The sequence below is a fragment of the Phyllostomus discolor genome, chromosome 2 (assembly GCF_004126475.2).
Source record: "Phyllostomus discolor isolate MPI-MPIP mPhyDis1 chromosome 2, mPhyDis1.pri.v3, whole genome shotgun sequence".
NCBI classification, from domain to species: Eukaryota; Metazoa; Chordata; class Mammalia; order Chiroptera; family Phyllostomidae; genus Phyllostomus; species Phyllostomus discolor.
The window spans coordinates 120611273-120629119 of NC_040904.2; the positions used below are offsets into that span (position 1 = coordinate 120611273).

Below are 17847 nucleotides of genomic sequence, written 5' to 3' on the forward strand. Positions count from 1 at the left end.
AACCCTATGTACTAAGTGCATGTTCCAATGACTTAACCCAAAGTTCCTATCTAGGGTGTCCATGTACATTTTCTCAGAGGGTTTAGCTTTCTTCAACTTCTCAGTTGAGTCTATAATTCAGAAAGTTTACGAGTCACTCACCTAGTGGAAGAGTTTTAAGACAAGAACAAATACAACACAAAACAAATTATGTTAAGATTCGTGAGAGAAGAATGTAGTAATGGCATGTTTCAGAAGGAGAAACCAAAGAGGCATTTCAGAAAATACTTTTTCAGATGGCATCTAAGTTCAGCTTTGAAGAGTGACTTGAACTTGAGCTGGTATGACATTACAGAAAGGTGAAGGGTGTTTTAAACAGAAGAAAAAGTTAATGAAAACAAAGGCAGGAAGGAAGAAAAAGGGTTTTTGACTGAAGCAAAAGATATGTTAGGTGATGTGACTAGTAAGCCGGTCTGCCTCATGCCAAGTGGAGAACATATGGTGAGAAATAGGCTGGCAAATGAAACAACTATAGGCTCACAGGGAGGGATCAAATCAGGAAACACGTAGGGATATCCATCAGCAGCAACATGTAATGAGGGAAAGGGCCACTAGTTAGGAGACTAGAAACATAGGAAAACACTCAAAGAGCATGACAGTGAAAAGACAGATGTAAGCAACATTGTGGACAGAGCCCAAATGGCAGAGGTCATCTGCATTATATTAAGCAAATTCTGTTACTGCACTGAAACACAACAGAGGGTAAGGAAATGTTTTATCCTGGGCTCTGATGTAAGGTTTTGCTGGCTAACAATATGCCTAACTGAGTATATTTCTTACATAATATGTGAAGCCAGGTCTGAATCAGTTTACTCTAAGACTTATAAATAAAGACTAATTTCTGATGACCTTGTTCTTTTGGTGGTGGTTGGGTTTGCAACTATAGCTATAAATTCTGTTGTCAGAAAATGAAAACTACATAAAACAGCTTTATGACTCCTAAGAAAAGTTACTAAATTAATGAGCTCTGTTGTAGTACCCAGATTTAAACACCTACCTAGTCAATTTCCATTAAATGAACTGTCTATTTTCTTTAAAGATTTTATTTATTTTTAGACAGAGGGGCAGGGAGGGAGAAAGAGAAGGAGAGAAATATCAGTGTCTGGTTGCCTCTCCCGCACTCCCCACCAGGGACCTGACACATAACCCAGGCGTGTACCCTGACTGGGAATAAAACTGACCCTTCAGTTCCCATGCTGGCACTCAATCCACTGAGCCACACCAGCCAGGGCTGAACTGTTTACTTTTTTTTACACAGTTTTGAGTACTAGCCTAAATTTGTGGGAGGGAAAAAACCCTCAAAACAATCCCTCACATTCCTGTGAGATATATCCACTATAAACAATAAATATATACAAATATATCTTATCAAAAGTAAGTGATCTCTTATGTAATTTGAGAAAACTATTTTTAAAGTCCCTATAGGATTTTAATGATTAGAACAAGGAAATACTAATAGAACTTAATTCTGTTAATACTAGACTTTTTGATTCAGGCACACTCATGCAAACAATATAATAACGAGACCGCTTCAGTTACCATTATATTGCTCCAGTTATCAATATAATACAAGGGCTGTGGAGAACCACTATGGTAGTGCTCCCTAAGCTCACCTTTACAAAATAATCAAACAGTGGCCTGTATTTCTTGCCCTTGAGATAGGCACCAGGAAACCTAGAAAAAAAGAGAAAGGCAAACTTACAATTATATTTAGATTACCAAAGAAATTAGGTTGGAGCCACATGAAATCACCATTCCCTTCTCATTTATGTGTTCCTTAGTCATAAATGTTGGCACATGCAAGTAATGGTATTAGTAACTTAAAGCTAAACTTGCATTATACAAGCTTTTGGGTAATAAAGTTATTTTATTTTTTAAAACTAAAGACACACATGCATAAATAAATGATTTGTATATTTACCTTTCCAGGATCTCATAGTCACTCTCCAATCTAAAGAGGGCTGGTAATCTGGCTTCCATTAAAATGAGTGATTTTCCTCTGACAACATCTATGAGACCAATAGAAAAAGTGGACTTCAGTGATATTCACACTGTATCTTACTCTAAAGACATGAATCAGCATAGCTTTCCCTCCAGTGGCTCCTTTATCACCTGTAACCAGTGTGCTCAGCACTCACAGAGAAACACTGCAAAGAACACTACACACTTCTTTCTGGATACTAAAAAGACAGAAACACTGAAAGCTGTTAGGCAGCTCATGAATTATTGTAAATTGCACCTTTACCCATTTTTAGTAAACCGATCTTTATTTTCTCCTACCAAAGGTAATATATATGTAGCTGATTCAAAGTCATTAACAAACAAAGTCCCCTGTAATCTTATCTACCCTTAGGTACTACTCACCATATATTTGAGTGCGTGTCTCCAGGTATTTTTCTATGTATATAGTAACATACATATTATGTAAATGGGTGACTTTTAAAAAATAATTGTGGGTCCTGGCTGGTGTGGCTCAGTGGACTGAGTGCCAGCCTGCAAAACCAAAGGGTTGACAGTTCGATCACCAGTCAGTGCACATGCCTGGGTTGCGGGCCAGATTTCTAGCAGGAGGCACATGCAAGGCAACCAGACATTGATGTTTCTCTCCTTCTCTTTCTCCCAACCTTCCCCTCTCTTTTAAGAATAACAATAACAACAATAATAATTATTATTATTGTATAATATAACAATATAGTTTTAAAATTTATTTTTACATATTATACTGTGAACTGTTTACACTGGGATAATGAATATTCTAGTACATTTCTTTGTCTTCTTATTGGAAATAGAAAAGCTGGAACAATTATAAAAACATTTAAAATTTAATAGATACTGAAAATTTGCCTTACAAAAATTTAAAACTCCCACCTATAAAGTATGACATACCCAAGAATTTATTCAAGCCTATGACATACATACAATTCACCATAAGAAAAATGAGAATATGTATCTCCGTGAAGGCCTCTGTGATTCATTGACAAACTGCTGTATATAATTTTGACACCAGTCCCGACCTCACAGATACTCATTACAAGTGGAGTCTACATTTTCTGAATTAAAACTCAGAATACATAGTCCACCAAGTACAAAAGGCAGGCAGAGTGACATGATTGAAATCTCAGTCAGATGGCTCCTTAGACTGTCAGGCTCACTACAGAATGGCTGTCTCACAGGTGAAACAGGGAACTTAAAATGGAGAAGCAGCCAGGCTGAGTGTGCAAACAGCTCTTTCCTAGCAGGTATCATAAGAAACCAACTCTTGGTCCTATCCACTCCCAAGACATAGGTAATTACTATTTACCTATGTCTTGGGAGTGGATCCCCCAATTCTCTCTATTCCTTGATCAGTATTCCCCTCTTGCCAACAAAAGCTATTGTGGGTTACGCTGATTGTCATGTAAGGTGGATTTCTTTTTTCTGTTTTTCTTTTCTACTCTTGCTTCACCACCTTCCCTCATAAAGTATCAAAACCCTGAAGGTTCCAATCTTCCATTTTCATGTAAGTATCTTTGAAATGGCCTCATTGAGACTGTGGTTAACTCTCTACCAGGGAATTTTTGAAAGACGCAAAGTCAAGTTTTGATACAAATTCTGTGATCCTCAGGCAGGAGACAGCATAGCAATGGAGGAACTCTGAGACTGCACTGCTGTTGCTGAGTATACTGTCCTGGTTGCCATGAAATGCCTTTTAGTATCTGAGTAGAGACCATGCCTGTGCACAAAACTTCACTGGTAGTTAATGAAAAGAATAAAGTCAGTGCCATTTGCTATCGTGGCACCATTTGCCAAGCAGGCCTATGACCTTGTTAAACATGACCGCCATTTTTCTCTTCTGAGCTTGTCCCCAGGACTGGAAATTACTGGAAAGCAAGAACAGAACTAACTGCTCCCTACAGTCACAGGCATAAAATTACATTGGAATACACTGCAGTCTCATGTTACAATGCCCCAGTGAAATGAGGTGCTGAGTGGAAATATTCCCCACATTCCAAAGTTGGAGAATGGGGGAGGGGGATGATATGGAGGTTAAGATACTTTTCATAACAATGGCAAGTTAATGGCTAGTTGATAGCTGTGCTGCCAATCCAGGTAAAAAGTCTACTTGGCTTTCAGACTTAACCTGGGGAGCTTATACAGTGCCTGCAGGAGAAGGCAGGCTCCTTCCTGTGTTATGGGGTACTCTTGCTCTGACTAAAGATGGCAGCTGGAAGAAGGTAAAAGATATGGGGTAACTGGCAAAAGTAGCACATTGTAGGATGAGCCAGATACGAGGTCACATAGGATACTCTGGGTCAGTATTTAAAAAATAAGAGCAGACTCAGAGAGAGAGGAAGGGAAGCAGCGGTGAGGTTTCAAAGTGAGGCAGGAGATAGTCAGGAAGGAAGCTCCAGAGGCCCCGCAGGGCTGAGGTAGAAAACATCTATACATGACAAAGACCCTAAGACGGGTTGTTCCTGTTTTCTGGGATAAGTCTGAATCATAGACTGCGCCTGCGCACTACCCCTGATTCATTATAATATCATTATAATGAAATAACATTGTGGGACTCCCTTCTCCAGTAGCCAATCAAGAAAATCATGGGAAACCACACATGCGCAGTAGCTTTGAAATCCAACTCCTTGTACCTGCACAGGAAAAGCCCGCCAAAGATTAGCAAGGGGGCTTCTGCCCTATAAGAATAGAATCCCCCAGCCCACGTGCCCTTTTTTTTCTCTGCTCAGAGCTGGCCCACTCCCGTGTCCTGTGGAGTGTACTATCACTTAATAAATCTTCCCTCTTTCTTTATGCTATAAACTTGGTGTGTTCGGTTCAATTCTTTGTCCTCGATCACTAAGAACCTGGTTACCTGTGCACACCTGTGACAAAAGGGTATAGAAGAACTGCCTAATTGGCCATGAGGTCAGCAGTGATTGGCAGCCATGAGAAAGGAGCCAGGGGAATTTCAGCCATTAGGTCTGCTTCCTTTCTCAGACTCATGGCTGAGGTCTGAGAAAGAAAGCAGCAAGCAGCTATGCAGTTTGTAGTGAAGCAGTCCACCATGAGGCTGGTGTGAAAGGTAGAAGCCATGCTGGCCAGGAGTTACGATCCTGCCTTGCTGCCCAGGGTAGTGAGGAGTAGCCAGGCTGGCTGAGGAAAGCGTAAGGAGACAGCTGACTGAGCTAGGTGGGAACCTGCTGAACCAAGCATGGATTCGTGACAGATGCCTAGAATGCTGACTTCTGCTTCTCTGAAGGACATACAGAGAGGACACTCTCTTGGGAGGCGTGACTGCCAGGAGTCCACCATGATCCAGTGTAACCTGGCACATGTTTTCCTGGACTACTACATGGAGGCTAAGAACAATGTACCCCAGATCCTGAAGGAGAGAACTGCTGCAAGAGAATGGTGACTCTGAAACACACGAGTGCATGCACATGCCAGAGAGAATGGAGAACTGTTTGCACAGCTGGCTTATGAACAGATAAGGATATGGGGAATTTGGGGCATGTTTTTGGCTCATCACCTGATGGGGAACAAGGAAAGTGCTGGGTCTCGTGGGAGAACAGGGCTCAGAGCAGGAATGCTCCCAGCCCATCCCCTGAGGTTGGAATCCTGCAAATAAAAACCTGTCTCCTTCAACACTGATCATTGGGTTATGCACCAAGGTGATACATGGACAGATCCCAGTTTGCTCGGTTACACCAACAGCTCAGGGGCCACAAAACAACAACTTCCTGGTCTTTTCTAATCCAATAAAAGTTCAAAGCCCCTACTTCTCAATTCTGGAGCATCTCTCCATACCATGCCCCTCTCCTTTCTTGGAAAGTGAATAAATACTTTACTCTCTGCACTTTATTCTTTGTGATCTCTTTCACATCCCATGTCACTGACTGCTTAACAGTTAACCCATCTCACCCCACCTACTGTATTTTGCAGAGTATACTACACTGTTGTGTATTAATGTGCACCCATGTTTTTGGCCCAATTTCAGGAAAATAAAATTTTGTTTTAGTTTTTGTGTTTATTTGTTTATTTATTTTTAAGTTACTTGATTTTTATATTATTAAAGAAATTTTAGCATTTATTTTTGAACATATTGTGGTACAAGGAATTTTCTGTTACAAATAATTACAAAAAACAAGAACAGATATAAGTGCATTCCAGGCACTACCCTTGTATAATGCACATCTTTATTTTTCCCTCAAAAATTTGGACAAAAAGTGTGCATTATACCCAGCAAAATACTGTGATTACTATGCTATTATAATGAATTAACACAGCTGCTTGATCCTAGAGATGGCAATCAAGGATATCGTGGGAAAGGCACCAGAGCACAAGCTTAAAGGTTATATAACTAATTAAGCATGTGCAGCAAGAAGCCCACAAAAATTAAACAAATGAATTCACCTTTTCCTCTCAGGCTGCCTAAAGCCCACAAAATGAGACAAAAGATTCAGAAAAACCCCGGTCCGGTATCTCTTGGGAAGAAGTGGGTCAGTTCCTTGTTGGCAAAGGAGGTGACCCACTCTCCTATTTCAGGAGCGTACTTTATAAATCACACTAACTGCACACCACTTTGTTGGTTAAGAGACACACTTTCTTTAATAAACCTTGCATGGTACACATAATCTTGTGTGTGTACTCAGTCCAATTTATTGGTGGCGACTACCAAGGGCCTAAAGCTGCATTCATCAGCAGCAATATTAGAATTCATAATAAACACATATTTTGTCTTAGTCCCCTGTTCTGGCAGAGCTGCTAAAACACTTTGAGTTTCTTAAGTGATGAAACCTAGCCTAGGGAAAGAAGCTGTGCTTGGGACCCTTTAGACCTCACCCTATAAACTTCTTCATATGTGTAGCCTTCATAATATCCTTTTATAACACACTGGTAATCTAATAAATACAATGTTTCTCTGAGTTCTGAGAGTCACTTCAGTAAATTAATCGAACCTGAGAAGAGATCATGGGTCAGTCAGAAGCACAGGTTAAGAACCTGGACTTGGAACTGGAGTCTGAAGTAGGGGTGTGATGATGGGGACAGTGTTATAGGACTGAGACCTTAATGGTGGGATCTGATGCTAACTCCAGATAACTAGTATTTAAACTGACTAAATTGCTTGGTGCTATTTAAAAAACACATGCATTAGAGATTCCTAATAATGATGAAATGCCACCTCTCTGAATCTCAGGAACTTCACTTATAACAGGAGCATGATGTACAGAGGTGTGCTAAAATCTGAAAATTATAAGAAATTTTTACTTTTTATATCTTTGTACTATGCTACTTTGTGTTATATTTTCAATCTGTTGAAGAGAAAACAAGAACCAAAATGGCCTTAGTCATTCTAAAAAGCCCATGATACCAAACCAAGGTTTATTATTTGACCTAACTGCTGTTTCACTCTCTCCTAGAAAATCTACAGCTATTTGGTCAACATCAATGAGTTAATCTGTGGAATAGGTTCTCACCAGCCCGCCACCAGAAAAAAAAAAGAGGCAATCTGTATAATAAAAAAACATTTGCTGTGAGCTTCCCCTAAAAACAAAAACAAACAGCCCTGGCTGGTGTGTCTCAGTGGATTAAGAGCTGGCCTGCAAACCAAAGGGTCTCCTGTTCAATTGCTAAGTTGCGGGCCAGGTTCCCAGGTCAGGGCACACAAGAGGGAAGCACACACTGATGTTTCTCTCCCTCTCTTTCTCTAAAAATGAACAAACAAAATCTTAAAAAAACAATAGCTCCCCCTGAAACTTAGATGTCCTGGTCTAAAAGAATCTTTTCTTTTCTTTTCCCTTCCTTTCCCCTTTCCTTTCCCTTCTCCTTTCCTTTTTTCTCTTCTTTTCTCTTCTTTTCTTTTCCTAAGCTCCCCTTACCTCACCCTCTTCCTTAAAAAAAAATCTGACATTTTGCATAACCCTTAGCAGTACTCTTTTAGTTGCTAACTAGTATACTGTCCACTTAATAAAGCCAATTAGACCTTCAAATTTATTTGGCTGAATATTGTTCTTTAACAGATTAGAAAAAAAAACTTTTTTAGAGGTTATTGTTCTAAGCCTAACACTTTTTAAAAACTTCTATTTTTACTCCAAAAAGAAATGAAACTTTCATTTTTTCCCAAAATGTTAAAGTTATTTTATTCATATTGATCATAAGTAACCAGGCTCACACTTACCTTTAATCTTTACATACTGCGAATCTGGATTAACACAGAGGGCAAGGTTGCTAGGGAGAGTCCAGGGAGTACTTGTCCAAGCAACCAAAGATACATTTTCATCTTCCTCCAAAGGGAAGGTTACAAATATTGAAGGGTCTTGAACATCCTGAAATAAAATGAGACAAAATCTATTAACAGACATGGAAGGAAAAGAAACTAATCCTAAAGAGTAAAATAAACTGGTATTCAGAATAAACTGAACTTTTAAAAAACTTCTTGCCATATTTAGAAAAATAAAATAGCAAGAAAATCAAATATATATTCTAATATACTTTAAAAGTTTTAACAATTATACACTGCAAAATGGCATTTGATCAATGGACTGCAGATACAATGGTGGTCCCATAAAGATTATAACAGAGTTGAAAAATTCCTATAGGACAGGCTAGTAATGCCATAGCTTTCCTTAGGTTATAAGGCAATGCATTACATAGTCTTTTCTTTCTTTCTTTCTTTTTTTTTTAAAGATTTTATTCATCCGTTTTAGGGAGGGAAGGGGCGGGGGGGGGGGGAGAGGGAGAGAGAGGGAGAAACATCAATGTGCGGCTGCTGGGGGTTATGGCCTGCAACCCAGGAATGTACCCTGGCTGGGAATCAAACCTGGGACACTTTAGTTCCCAGCCCGCGCTCAATCCACTGAGCTATGCCAGCCAGGGCAATGCATTACATAGTCTTAGTAGCACTGTGTTACAAGTGCCTACAATATTCAGTATAGTAACACATTGTATAGCTTTATAGTCTAGGAGCTGTAGGTCAAAAGACTATGTCATCCCAAAGTATATCTATTTTGGATAAGAATTACTTCAGGTCAATTAAAGAAAGAGCAGAAAGGGGAGAAGCTCTGAAAATCTAGTAGACGTTTGCCTTTGCAAAAGACATTTACATTTGTAAAGGAAGTCTCCATCTGTAAATTTCTCCTCTTCCTGTGTCAGGAAGTGGAAGACCTTATCTTTAGATACCCTTATCAATAAAGAAGACAACTCCGTAAATCTGCATAGCAACCTTACTTTTGTTTTCTTTGATTTTCCTGGTAACTTACCATAACTGACTCCCATCACCCCTAACATCTCTTACATAACTTGAGCAAAAGATGTTATTTTAAGGTGGCTTCTTCGTTTCTTCAAGTTACTCAGATTTCCTGGGTCCCTCTCACATATAGAGGAGCTACACATACTATTAAATGCCTTTGTTTTTCTCCTGTTAATCTGTCTTTTATTACAGGGATATCTTAGCGAAGAGGCCAGAAGGGTAAAGGGAATTTATTTTTCCTTCCCTACAGAGCAGTAAGCTATATATCATATAGTCTAGCTGTGCAGTATGCTATTCCATCTAAGTGTGTGTTAAGTGCACTCTGATGTTCTCACAAGGATAAATTCACCTAACAGATCCTTAAATGGAGCAGGGCTGTAGTCACAAATAACACATTTTAAGTGTATGAAGAGAGAGATATATATATAGTGGGTTTCACTATTACAATGAACTATTTTATAATACAACTATAAAGTAATATGCCAATAAAATAACTTTTACCTCTTTCCCCTCCTGTTTCCCTCTTCCCTTGACATAAAAGGCTGAATCCTGCACTTTCTTAATATGGTTCTTAGGATGCTAATCTGCCATCGTTTTGGCTTGCTGGCTTTCTGAATAAAGTCGCTTTCCATGCCCCAACACCTTGTCAGTCAACTTATTGCCTATCGTGTGGCAAGGGGCAGAAACTTATATTTGGCTGCAAATAATAACTCAGCTCATAAAGAAAAGAATAACCTTAGTGGTAACCAATACACATTCAGAGAATTGTAACCGAGCAGCTTGGGGTCTGTGTCTGCGAACAAACATAACACAGAAATAGGTGAGGAAAGGAAGAGGTTTTTATTAACAGGTACCAAATTTGAGGGGACTGGGAGCATCCCTGCTCCAAGTCAACCTCTTTCACAAAACACAGAAATTCCCTTGTTCCCAGAAGGACAGAAACCCAAATTGATGCCCGGAAGTTACCCATCATCTGTATCTATCCTTTTGGAACCCAAGGAGGCTATACTAACAAGTGTCTGTCTCTTTAGTTTTAAGGCTCTTTGTCTCTGGGGTGCACACTTCAGGGTTCCAGAGCTGCCACTGTCTTAGCTTCCTCTCTCTCCCCTGGGGCCTAGTGTGCACTGCCAGATCACTCCAACTGGTCATGCAAGAGAATCTCCATCTGTGGGACACCTGTGCCCAAGAGTTGCCCCAGGGCTAGTGAGTGTTCCCAGCCCATGCCTCCATGTGTTGGCCTCAGCACGAGAGCAGGGGCATAGGCTCAGACTCCTGAGGTGCAGAGAAGCTGCATCTCAAGGGCCTGCAATGTGAGATGCATCTTGGTGTGGGACTCTGCCTGCAGGTGAAAAGCCCTGAGTGGGCCCTTCACCCGCCCATCCCATAACCAGCCCCTGCACCTCACCCCAATCAAGTGCACGAGGCAAAGAAAAGAGAGTGCTTCTCCCAGTGATCTATTTTAAAGTCTCGGCCCAGAAACCCACACACGATGGAGCATCTGGCTTTTCAACCTATATGCTGTAACATCTACCATGTTTGTTAGCCCCCCAGTGTCTTTGCTCCTCTTCTGGCTGCCATTTTGCAGCAAGGGGCAGAAGTTTCGCAGTGGTGAACAGGGGCACAAGTATCTTGGCCCAAGGTGGGGCATTTGGCCCACACAGACAGCTTAGGTTCTGTGCAGCCTATGTCATGAGCTGCTCACTTGTTGGGGCACTGCACTCTGGTTAGTGCTTCTTGCATTTGTTTACAGTTGTTCTGGGGCATGGATGCCTATCAAACCCCACTTCTACTCTCAATCCTGGGTTGCCATCATTGCTTCCGGTAAACCCCTCCCTTCTGAGGGCAGAGGGGGCATACTGGCTCTCAGGATTTCTTCCCTGCTCCCCAGCGGTCTGGTCAGATCCCTTTGCTACAGAATGGCTAAAGTAAAAAAAGAAAATGCTAAGTGTTGAGAGAATGCAGAGTAATCATAACTGTTTAGTGGGAGTATAAATCAGTATAACCACTTTGGGGCACTTTATGTTAGTATAGACTACAGTGAAAGGCATCAACCCACAGCTCACAAGCCAAATCTGACTGTACCCTGTTTTCATATATCTAAAGAGCAGAGAATAGTTTTCAGAGAATTGAGTACTTGAGATAGGCCATTTGGCTCACAAAGCCTAAAATGTTTACTAGATGACCCTTTAAAGACTGCCACCTATGTATTGAAGCTAAGTGGAAGTGTATGTTTTGACTCAACAATTCCACTCCTGCTGGTTATGTATCTAAAAGATATATATATGTACAGTATATGTTCTCCTAAAGACAAGTTGTAGAATGTTCACAGTAGCACTACTGGTAAGAACCACAAACTGAAAACTGCCCAAATTCCCATCAATATTAGGATAAGTAAATAAAATACTAGATAACAATTTGGTGATCTACAAACACAATATGGATGACTTTCAAACAATCTTGAGCAAGAGAAGCCAGACATACACAAACAAAACCACATTGTATGAAACCATTTATATATAGCTTAGAATCAGCAAATGAATCAATGCAGTTATTAGTAGGGGTGAGAAGTGCATGACTAACTTAAGGGACCAGGAGAAGGGAGAACTACGGATAGACTGATAACTTTTTTTTCTTAAAAAGATTTATATTTATTTATTTTTAGAGAGAGAGGAAGGGGAAAAAGAGGGAAACATCAATGTGTGGTTGCCCCTTGCATGTCCACTGCTGGGTTCACCTGGCCTGCAACCCAGGCATGTGCCCTGACTGGGAATTGAACCAGTGACCCTTTGGTTCTCAATCCTGTGCTCAATCCACTGAGCTACACCAGCCAGGGCTGTTCATAAGGTTCTTTCTTTTATATGGGTATTGGCTTCACAGATATATTCATTTTGTGCAATTATATGGAGTAAGAAAATAGAGGAATAGAAAACTGGTTTTATCACTAAAATAAGGCAATAGGCACTAAGATGTAAGACATTAATTTTAGTAAGTACAGAAATGAATGTAAAAAAATAAAACTTAAAACTTCTAATGGAAACCTAAATAAAATATTAATAATGACTGCCTTTAGGTACTAGGATAAATTTTCCAATGGTTTCGAAATATTCCACAATGAGAATGAACTTGATAAATAATCCAACTTACCAGACTTCTAAAAACTAAAAATTTAGACAAATAACAAATAAATATTTTATATACCACAAGTCGGTTTACCTTTGGGAACAGCTCCTGAAACTCAGTGTACTTTTGCACAGCTTGCTCTTTCCCAATAAGAGAATGTTTATGAAAGAGAGTAACCTTTGAAAATTGTAGGAGCTCACAAGCTATTATGAAGGTCTAACATGTAAAAATTTAGATGCCGAAGGAAACCCAGCATAAATATACAAGGATTTATATTTTAAATGTTCACAGCAATGTCCATCAAAACCACTCACATGTCTACCAAATGAATAAATTGTAACCTATTTGTTATATGAAACACTACAAAGCAGTTAAAATAAACTTAAATATGTATGTATCAAGATGAAGAAGCTTTAAAAAATATTGTTTAGTATAAAAGACGAGGTGCAGAGTAAGTACAGTGATGAGATTTGAAAACATGCAGAACAATGCTAATACTGTTTATGGATATTTATGCAGATAGTAAAAGTATAAAAATATGTATGGGAAAGAAATGTCAATTCCAGAACCACAGTTACCTGCCAGGATGTAAGAAAGGAAATGGAAAAGTATTGAAAAAACTCATGGTATATTCACTCACATAGAAATTAGAAGAAAAAACCCATCACTACATGGATCACCATCAGAAACACAATGCTGTGTGAGAAAAATTAGCTATAAAAAATTACATAGTGGTTCTTTCCACTTCCACAAAGTGAAAAGAAGCAGCAATAATCAACGGTTATCTGTAGTATCTTATGTATGTTTATAAAAAAGAGATGCCACTTATTGGAAGTCATCAAATGGTACACTTAAGATTTGTACATTTAATTGTTTATGAATTTTAACCATCCTGCTTGACAACACTCCCAAAACCATAAACAAATACCGACCTCTATTAATGACATACATGAAGAAAAAACCAGATATACAAATGAAGTACCAATTAATGTAAAATATAAAGGACAAAGAATGTGTTAAATTAGACCATACAAACACAATTAAAACACTTATATTGTGGAAACTTTCCGAGACAAAAATCTGTCTCCTAACCAGTAATTTGCAAGGAAAAAGAATAGAATGAGAAAAGGAGACCTACAGATTAATACAAATCAAAAAGACAGTTATTACCATGTATAAACCTTTCTTAGATCTAACAAAACAAAATAAAAATAATGGAGGGACAAAGGTATGGTATTTATGAGACAAAGAAAAACACTAATGATATCAAAGAATTAAAAAATTTTAAAGTATTTAAAAATAATGACTGGTGCAAAAAAGGTACTATGGTATTATTTAAAAAAAGATACTTAGTATATAATTCTCTACATTTGTATGTGCTTAAAATATTTTCTTAAAAAAGTACAACACAATTAATCATTAGCACTAGCACAGAAGGGTATTTAGGAGACAACAGGATCATCATGCCCACATCAGAATTTGCAAAAATCAAACTGAACATATGAAGAAAAGCATTCTATAAGATGAAAAGTGCTTTTCAAATGCAAGTTTTAATAGTATTTCCAAATTTGAGCTATAAAATAAGAATTTCCCCCAAAATCAATGTCCTTTAAAAACAGAGAGTTAGATAAATTTTCAGAAATGAAAACACCTCTTGAATATACGCACATGAGAACACACAGTTCAGATAGTTTCAGAAGATTTATTGCCTTGACGATCTGTCTAGATAAGGTAGTGTATTTTATAAATGCCAGACATGTCTAAATTCTTCTATCAAACCAATGACAGGATATTCCATTTATTAGAAAAAAAAGTGTAATACTGTATACCAACCTTCAATCAGATTTTTTCCAAATACCATTAACAAATAAATGAACTATGAGATTTTAGGTGAGGGATAAAGATCACCCAAACCAACTCTTGTGAAACAGTAACAGGAGGGAAACAGGGCAAAGCTCAACTTGTAAACCAGACGCATGAAAATAGGGTCAAAATAAGCAAAACCTATCACATTAAGGAAGACATTATTCACAAATCTCACAGGGAAAAAGTAATCTCTTGTTTTCAATATTAACAGAGCCTTGGTTCAGTGGCCGGCAGCACTACCAGCACTTGGTAAGAAACAATCTCACTGACCAGACTCGCTGGGCCAACCTTCTACATCGAGACTAGTCACCTTGATCACGACAATCATTTAAGTTTCCAGGTACATAATGCCCAGTGATGTCCTACTTACCTTGTAATTCTGGTGAGATTCGAAGTTGGAAAGTGGAGTGTTGCATGCAGTAGAAAAGGGCATCACTTTCATACCTCTATAAACAAGGCCTTTATCATAGAGTTGTTTGAAGACCCACCTAGCAAGTAGAGACAAAGTTTTACAATAATTATATAACCTAAACTGTTTCCCCAAATGCAAACATTTACGCCAGGTTACGTTTATAGTTTGTGTCAAAGATGTGAAAAAAAAAACAATGTCTCTGAAGATTCTCTGGTAAATTACAACACATCAGAATGAGACATTATGTAGACATAGAAGTACTCATTATCTGTTGAAATGGAAACATGTTCATAACTTAATGTTGACTGAGAAAAGTAACTGGCACCATATTGTGTAGTAAGGTACCAATTATGTAAAACTATACAAATCAGTATACATATTTATCTTTTTCATGAATGCTGAAAAAACAGATTTCCACTATGTCTGACATTTCAGTTTTTATTTTTAATAGTCTTCCGGTGTACTGCCTACAGCTTACATTTTATTATAAAGGACAGTATTACACCACCAGGATTAGAATCTATTTCTCCTACTTTTATTAGAATATTTAATCATGTTGCTTTAAGCAAAATGTATTCAATACAACACTACAAACATCAGTTAACAGTCATCCCTATGACTGCTCAACTCTCCCAAATGGATGCTTAGGATGCACTGGGGAGAACCCTTAAATTATCCCACTTTAAAATTTGTCTTTATAGGCCAATTCCTACATGCTTGTCACAATAAATGAATTAAAACCCCTCCCCTTTGCTATGATAAATGTTTATGAAAACTACATATTTTTATGGCACTCTTTGGCTTTAAATAAAGCTCAAAAAGTGATGTTTTATAATAAATTTTGCAATATTAAACTCAATCTTAAAGTATATACTTTGAGGCAGAACGCTCATAGAGGACTGCAGAGTGTTATATTAGTTTTTGTATGACCCAGTTTCTAAGCCTAAGAGCAATAAAACTAGCTGCATGATCTCAGGTAAATCACAACTACTTGCCTTTATCTCAAACAGGGTTCTAACCTAATCCACAGGGCTCTTTGCATGAGGTGGGAAAATTCACATGGAAGTACTTCACATTTTTAGGCCAAAAAAAAAAAAAAAAAAAGAAAAAAAGAAAAGAAACGTTCATTCAAGAAAATGTGAAAGTGTTTTATTTATCAAAGTAAAATGAATAGTCAAAATTGCACAATTACATTCTTAAAAATTCCACATATCACCCTCAGAATAATCAGTTTCTGCACAAAGATTCACACATTAATTTTTCCTCAGTGTGCTCCTGAGTTCAGAGGTTTTGCTTGAATATTTCACAACTCAAGCACAGAATGTTTATCGATTTCTCCGATGACAACACTGACACGTCTTTTGATATATAACCCTAGTAACATTTGTTCTACTCCCTGTGAAGAGCTGAACAAATTATTCATGGCTTTCAACCACAATCAAATTAATGGTCAGTGTTCTATCATTCTCCCATCAGAAGTAATAACAGCAACAATCTGGTTGATATAGGTCTCCAGAGTGGACATTGTGGTGCTCAGCCTGGCTACTCCAGGTAACGCTGCAGAGTAAGTGACAGAAGGACCATGTGGAACTACTTTATAAACTCAAACCACCAACTCAATCTAAATGATCACCATTGTTACTGATGCCGTCATTATTAAAGGTATCACCTACGTTTTCTTTTATTTACCCTAGGCCTATGTGCCTTACTTATATACCAAGATGTTCCTCAGGAATACTAACATCTTAATACCAACAAACTTCAAAAGCTGTTTTCCCTTGACTCAAGTATGTTTTATATGAATCAAGAAGTAGAATGCAGAGCTGCAGTTTCCAACATGTAGACAGACACTACCCATAGCCGCACATTTAAATTTAAATTCATTAAAATTAGAAATTTAGCTTTTTGATCACAGTAGCCACATTTAAGTGATCAACAGCCCCAATCTCAAACATAAATATACCTTTCAGATGTTTAACACAAACCCTGGTTTTTAGATGCTCTAATCACGAGAACCCCAGCAGTTCAACGAATGGGAAGCTGCCTTCTCAAAATCCCTGGCACATCAGAAAATTTGATCAGCTTCTACCCTTGAGTACTTGGGTTTGGAGATGCACCCACAGGGTCACATCAGAGTCAAATGGTCTGAGAACTCTCCAAGGTGTCTTGTTCCACAAAGGCAAAGAATATGTGCCAAGCATGTACAACAGATCCTGACTAACAGAAATGAAAGCAGGTAGATAGGAAGACAATATGAGCCACAAACACCTACAATGCAGTGCAGTAAAGTGCTTCCTACAAAACAGCTTTGCAACTTGCCTGGAATAACTAACCTGAGTAACGTATAGAGGGATTTTACAACCCTAATAATGATGTCTCTTTACCCATCAATAATATGTAATGGTTTTCAGACTATAGTATCAGGCTCAAGTTAAATCACCAATCAAGACTGGCATGGCAACAGTTGTCTTTTAACAGTAAATAAGTAAAACCCATTTTGAAATGGTTACAGAACAGTAACTGCACTATACTTTTCTCTTGGTATAAAATTCAAACACACAATCTCTTAGCCTTAATTCCCTAAAAAACAAGTTCCTGGAACCAGTTTCCCTAAGTTATATACCAATCAATTTGACAAAAATACTTTAGCGGGTTGTTTTCACTAAGTTGACATTCAATATTTTATACTATACATTTCTGTGACTATTTTATAATTACCAATTTGTTCTTCTTAATCCCTTTGCCCTTTTTAACTAGCCTCCTAACCTCTTTTCATCTAGCAACCACCAGTTTTTCCCATTTATCTATGAGTTTGTTCATTTAGCATAACACCCTCTCTGTTCCTGCACATTGTCACATATAAGATCTCGTTCTATATTTTTATGGCTTAGTATTATGCCATTGTATATAAGCATCCTACCTTTTTTATCCATTCATCTATTAATGGACAGTGAGGTTGCTTCACCATCTTAGCTATTAGTAACGCTGTAATGAGATGTAACCGAGATGCATATGTACCTTTTTGAAATAATGTTTTATTTCCTTCTGATATCCAGAAGGGGAATTGCTGGATCGTAAGACAGTTCCATCTTTATAACGTTTTTGAGGAACCTCAATGCTCTTTTCCATAGTGGCTGCACCAATTTCCAATCCCACCAACAATGCACGAGGATTCCTTTTCTCCACA

General features: G+C 38.2%; 1 protein-coding gene and 1 pseudogene across 5 annotated transcripts in view; both read right to left on the bottom strand.

The window, feature by feature from the left end:
- The window catches only part of IARS1 (isoleucyl-tRNA synthetase 1), a 113055-nt gene that overhangs the window by 79592 nt on the left and 15616 nt on the right, over positions 1–17847 (bottom strand). For all 5 annotated transcript variants that reach the window (XM_028531659.1, XM_028531660.2, XM_036018424.1 and 2 more), the window contains 4 exons: positions 14619–14736; positions 8192–8339; positions 1961–2048; positions 1653–1713 (listed from right to left, as the gene is read on the bottom strand). In XM_028531659.1, the coding sequence (XP_028387460.1) occupies positions 1653–1713; positions 1961–2048; positions 8192–8339; positions 14619–14736 (415 nt within the window). The remainder of the gene's footprint in view (positions 1–1652; positions 1714–1960; positions 2049–8191; positions 8340–14618; positions 14737–17847) is intronic.
- On the bottom strand, positions 14756–17748 carry LOC118498954 (annotated as a pseudogene).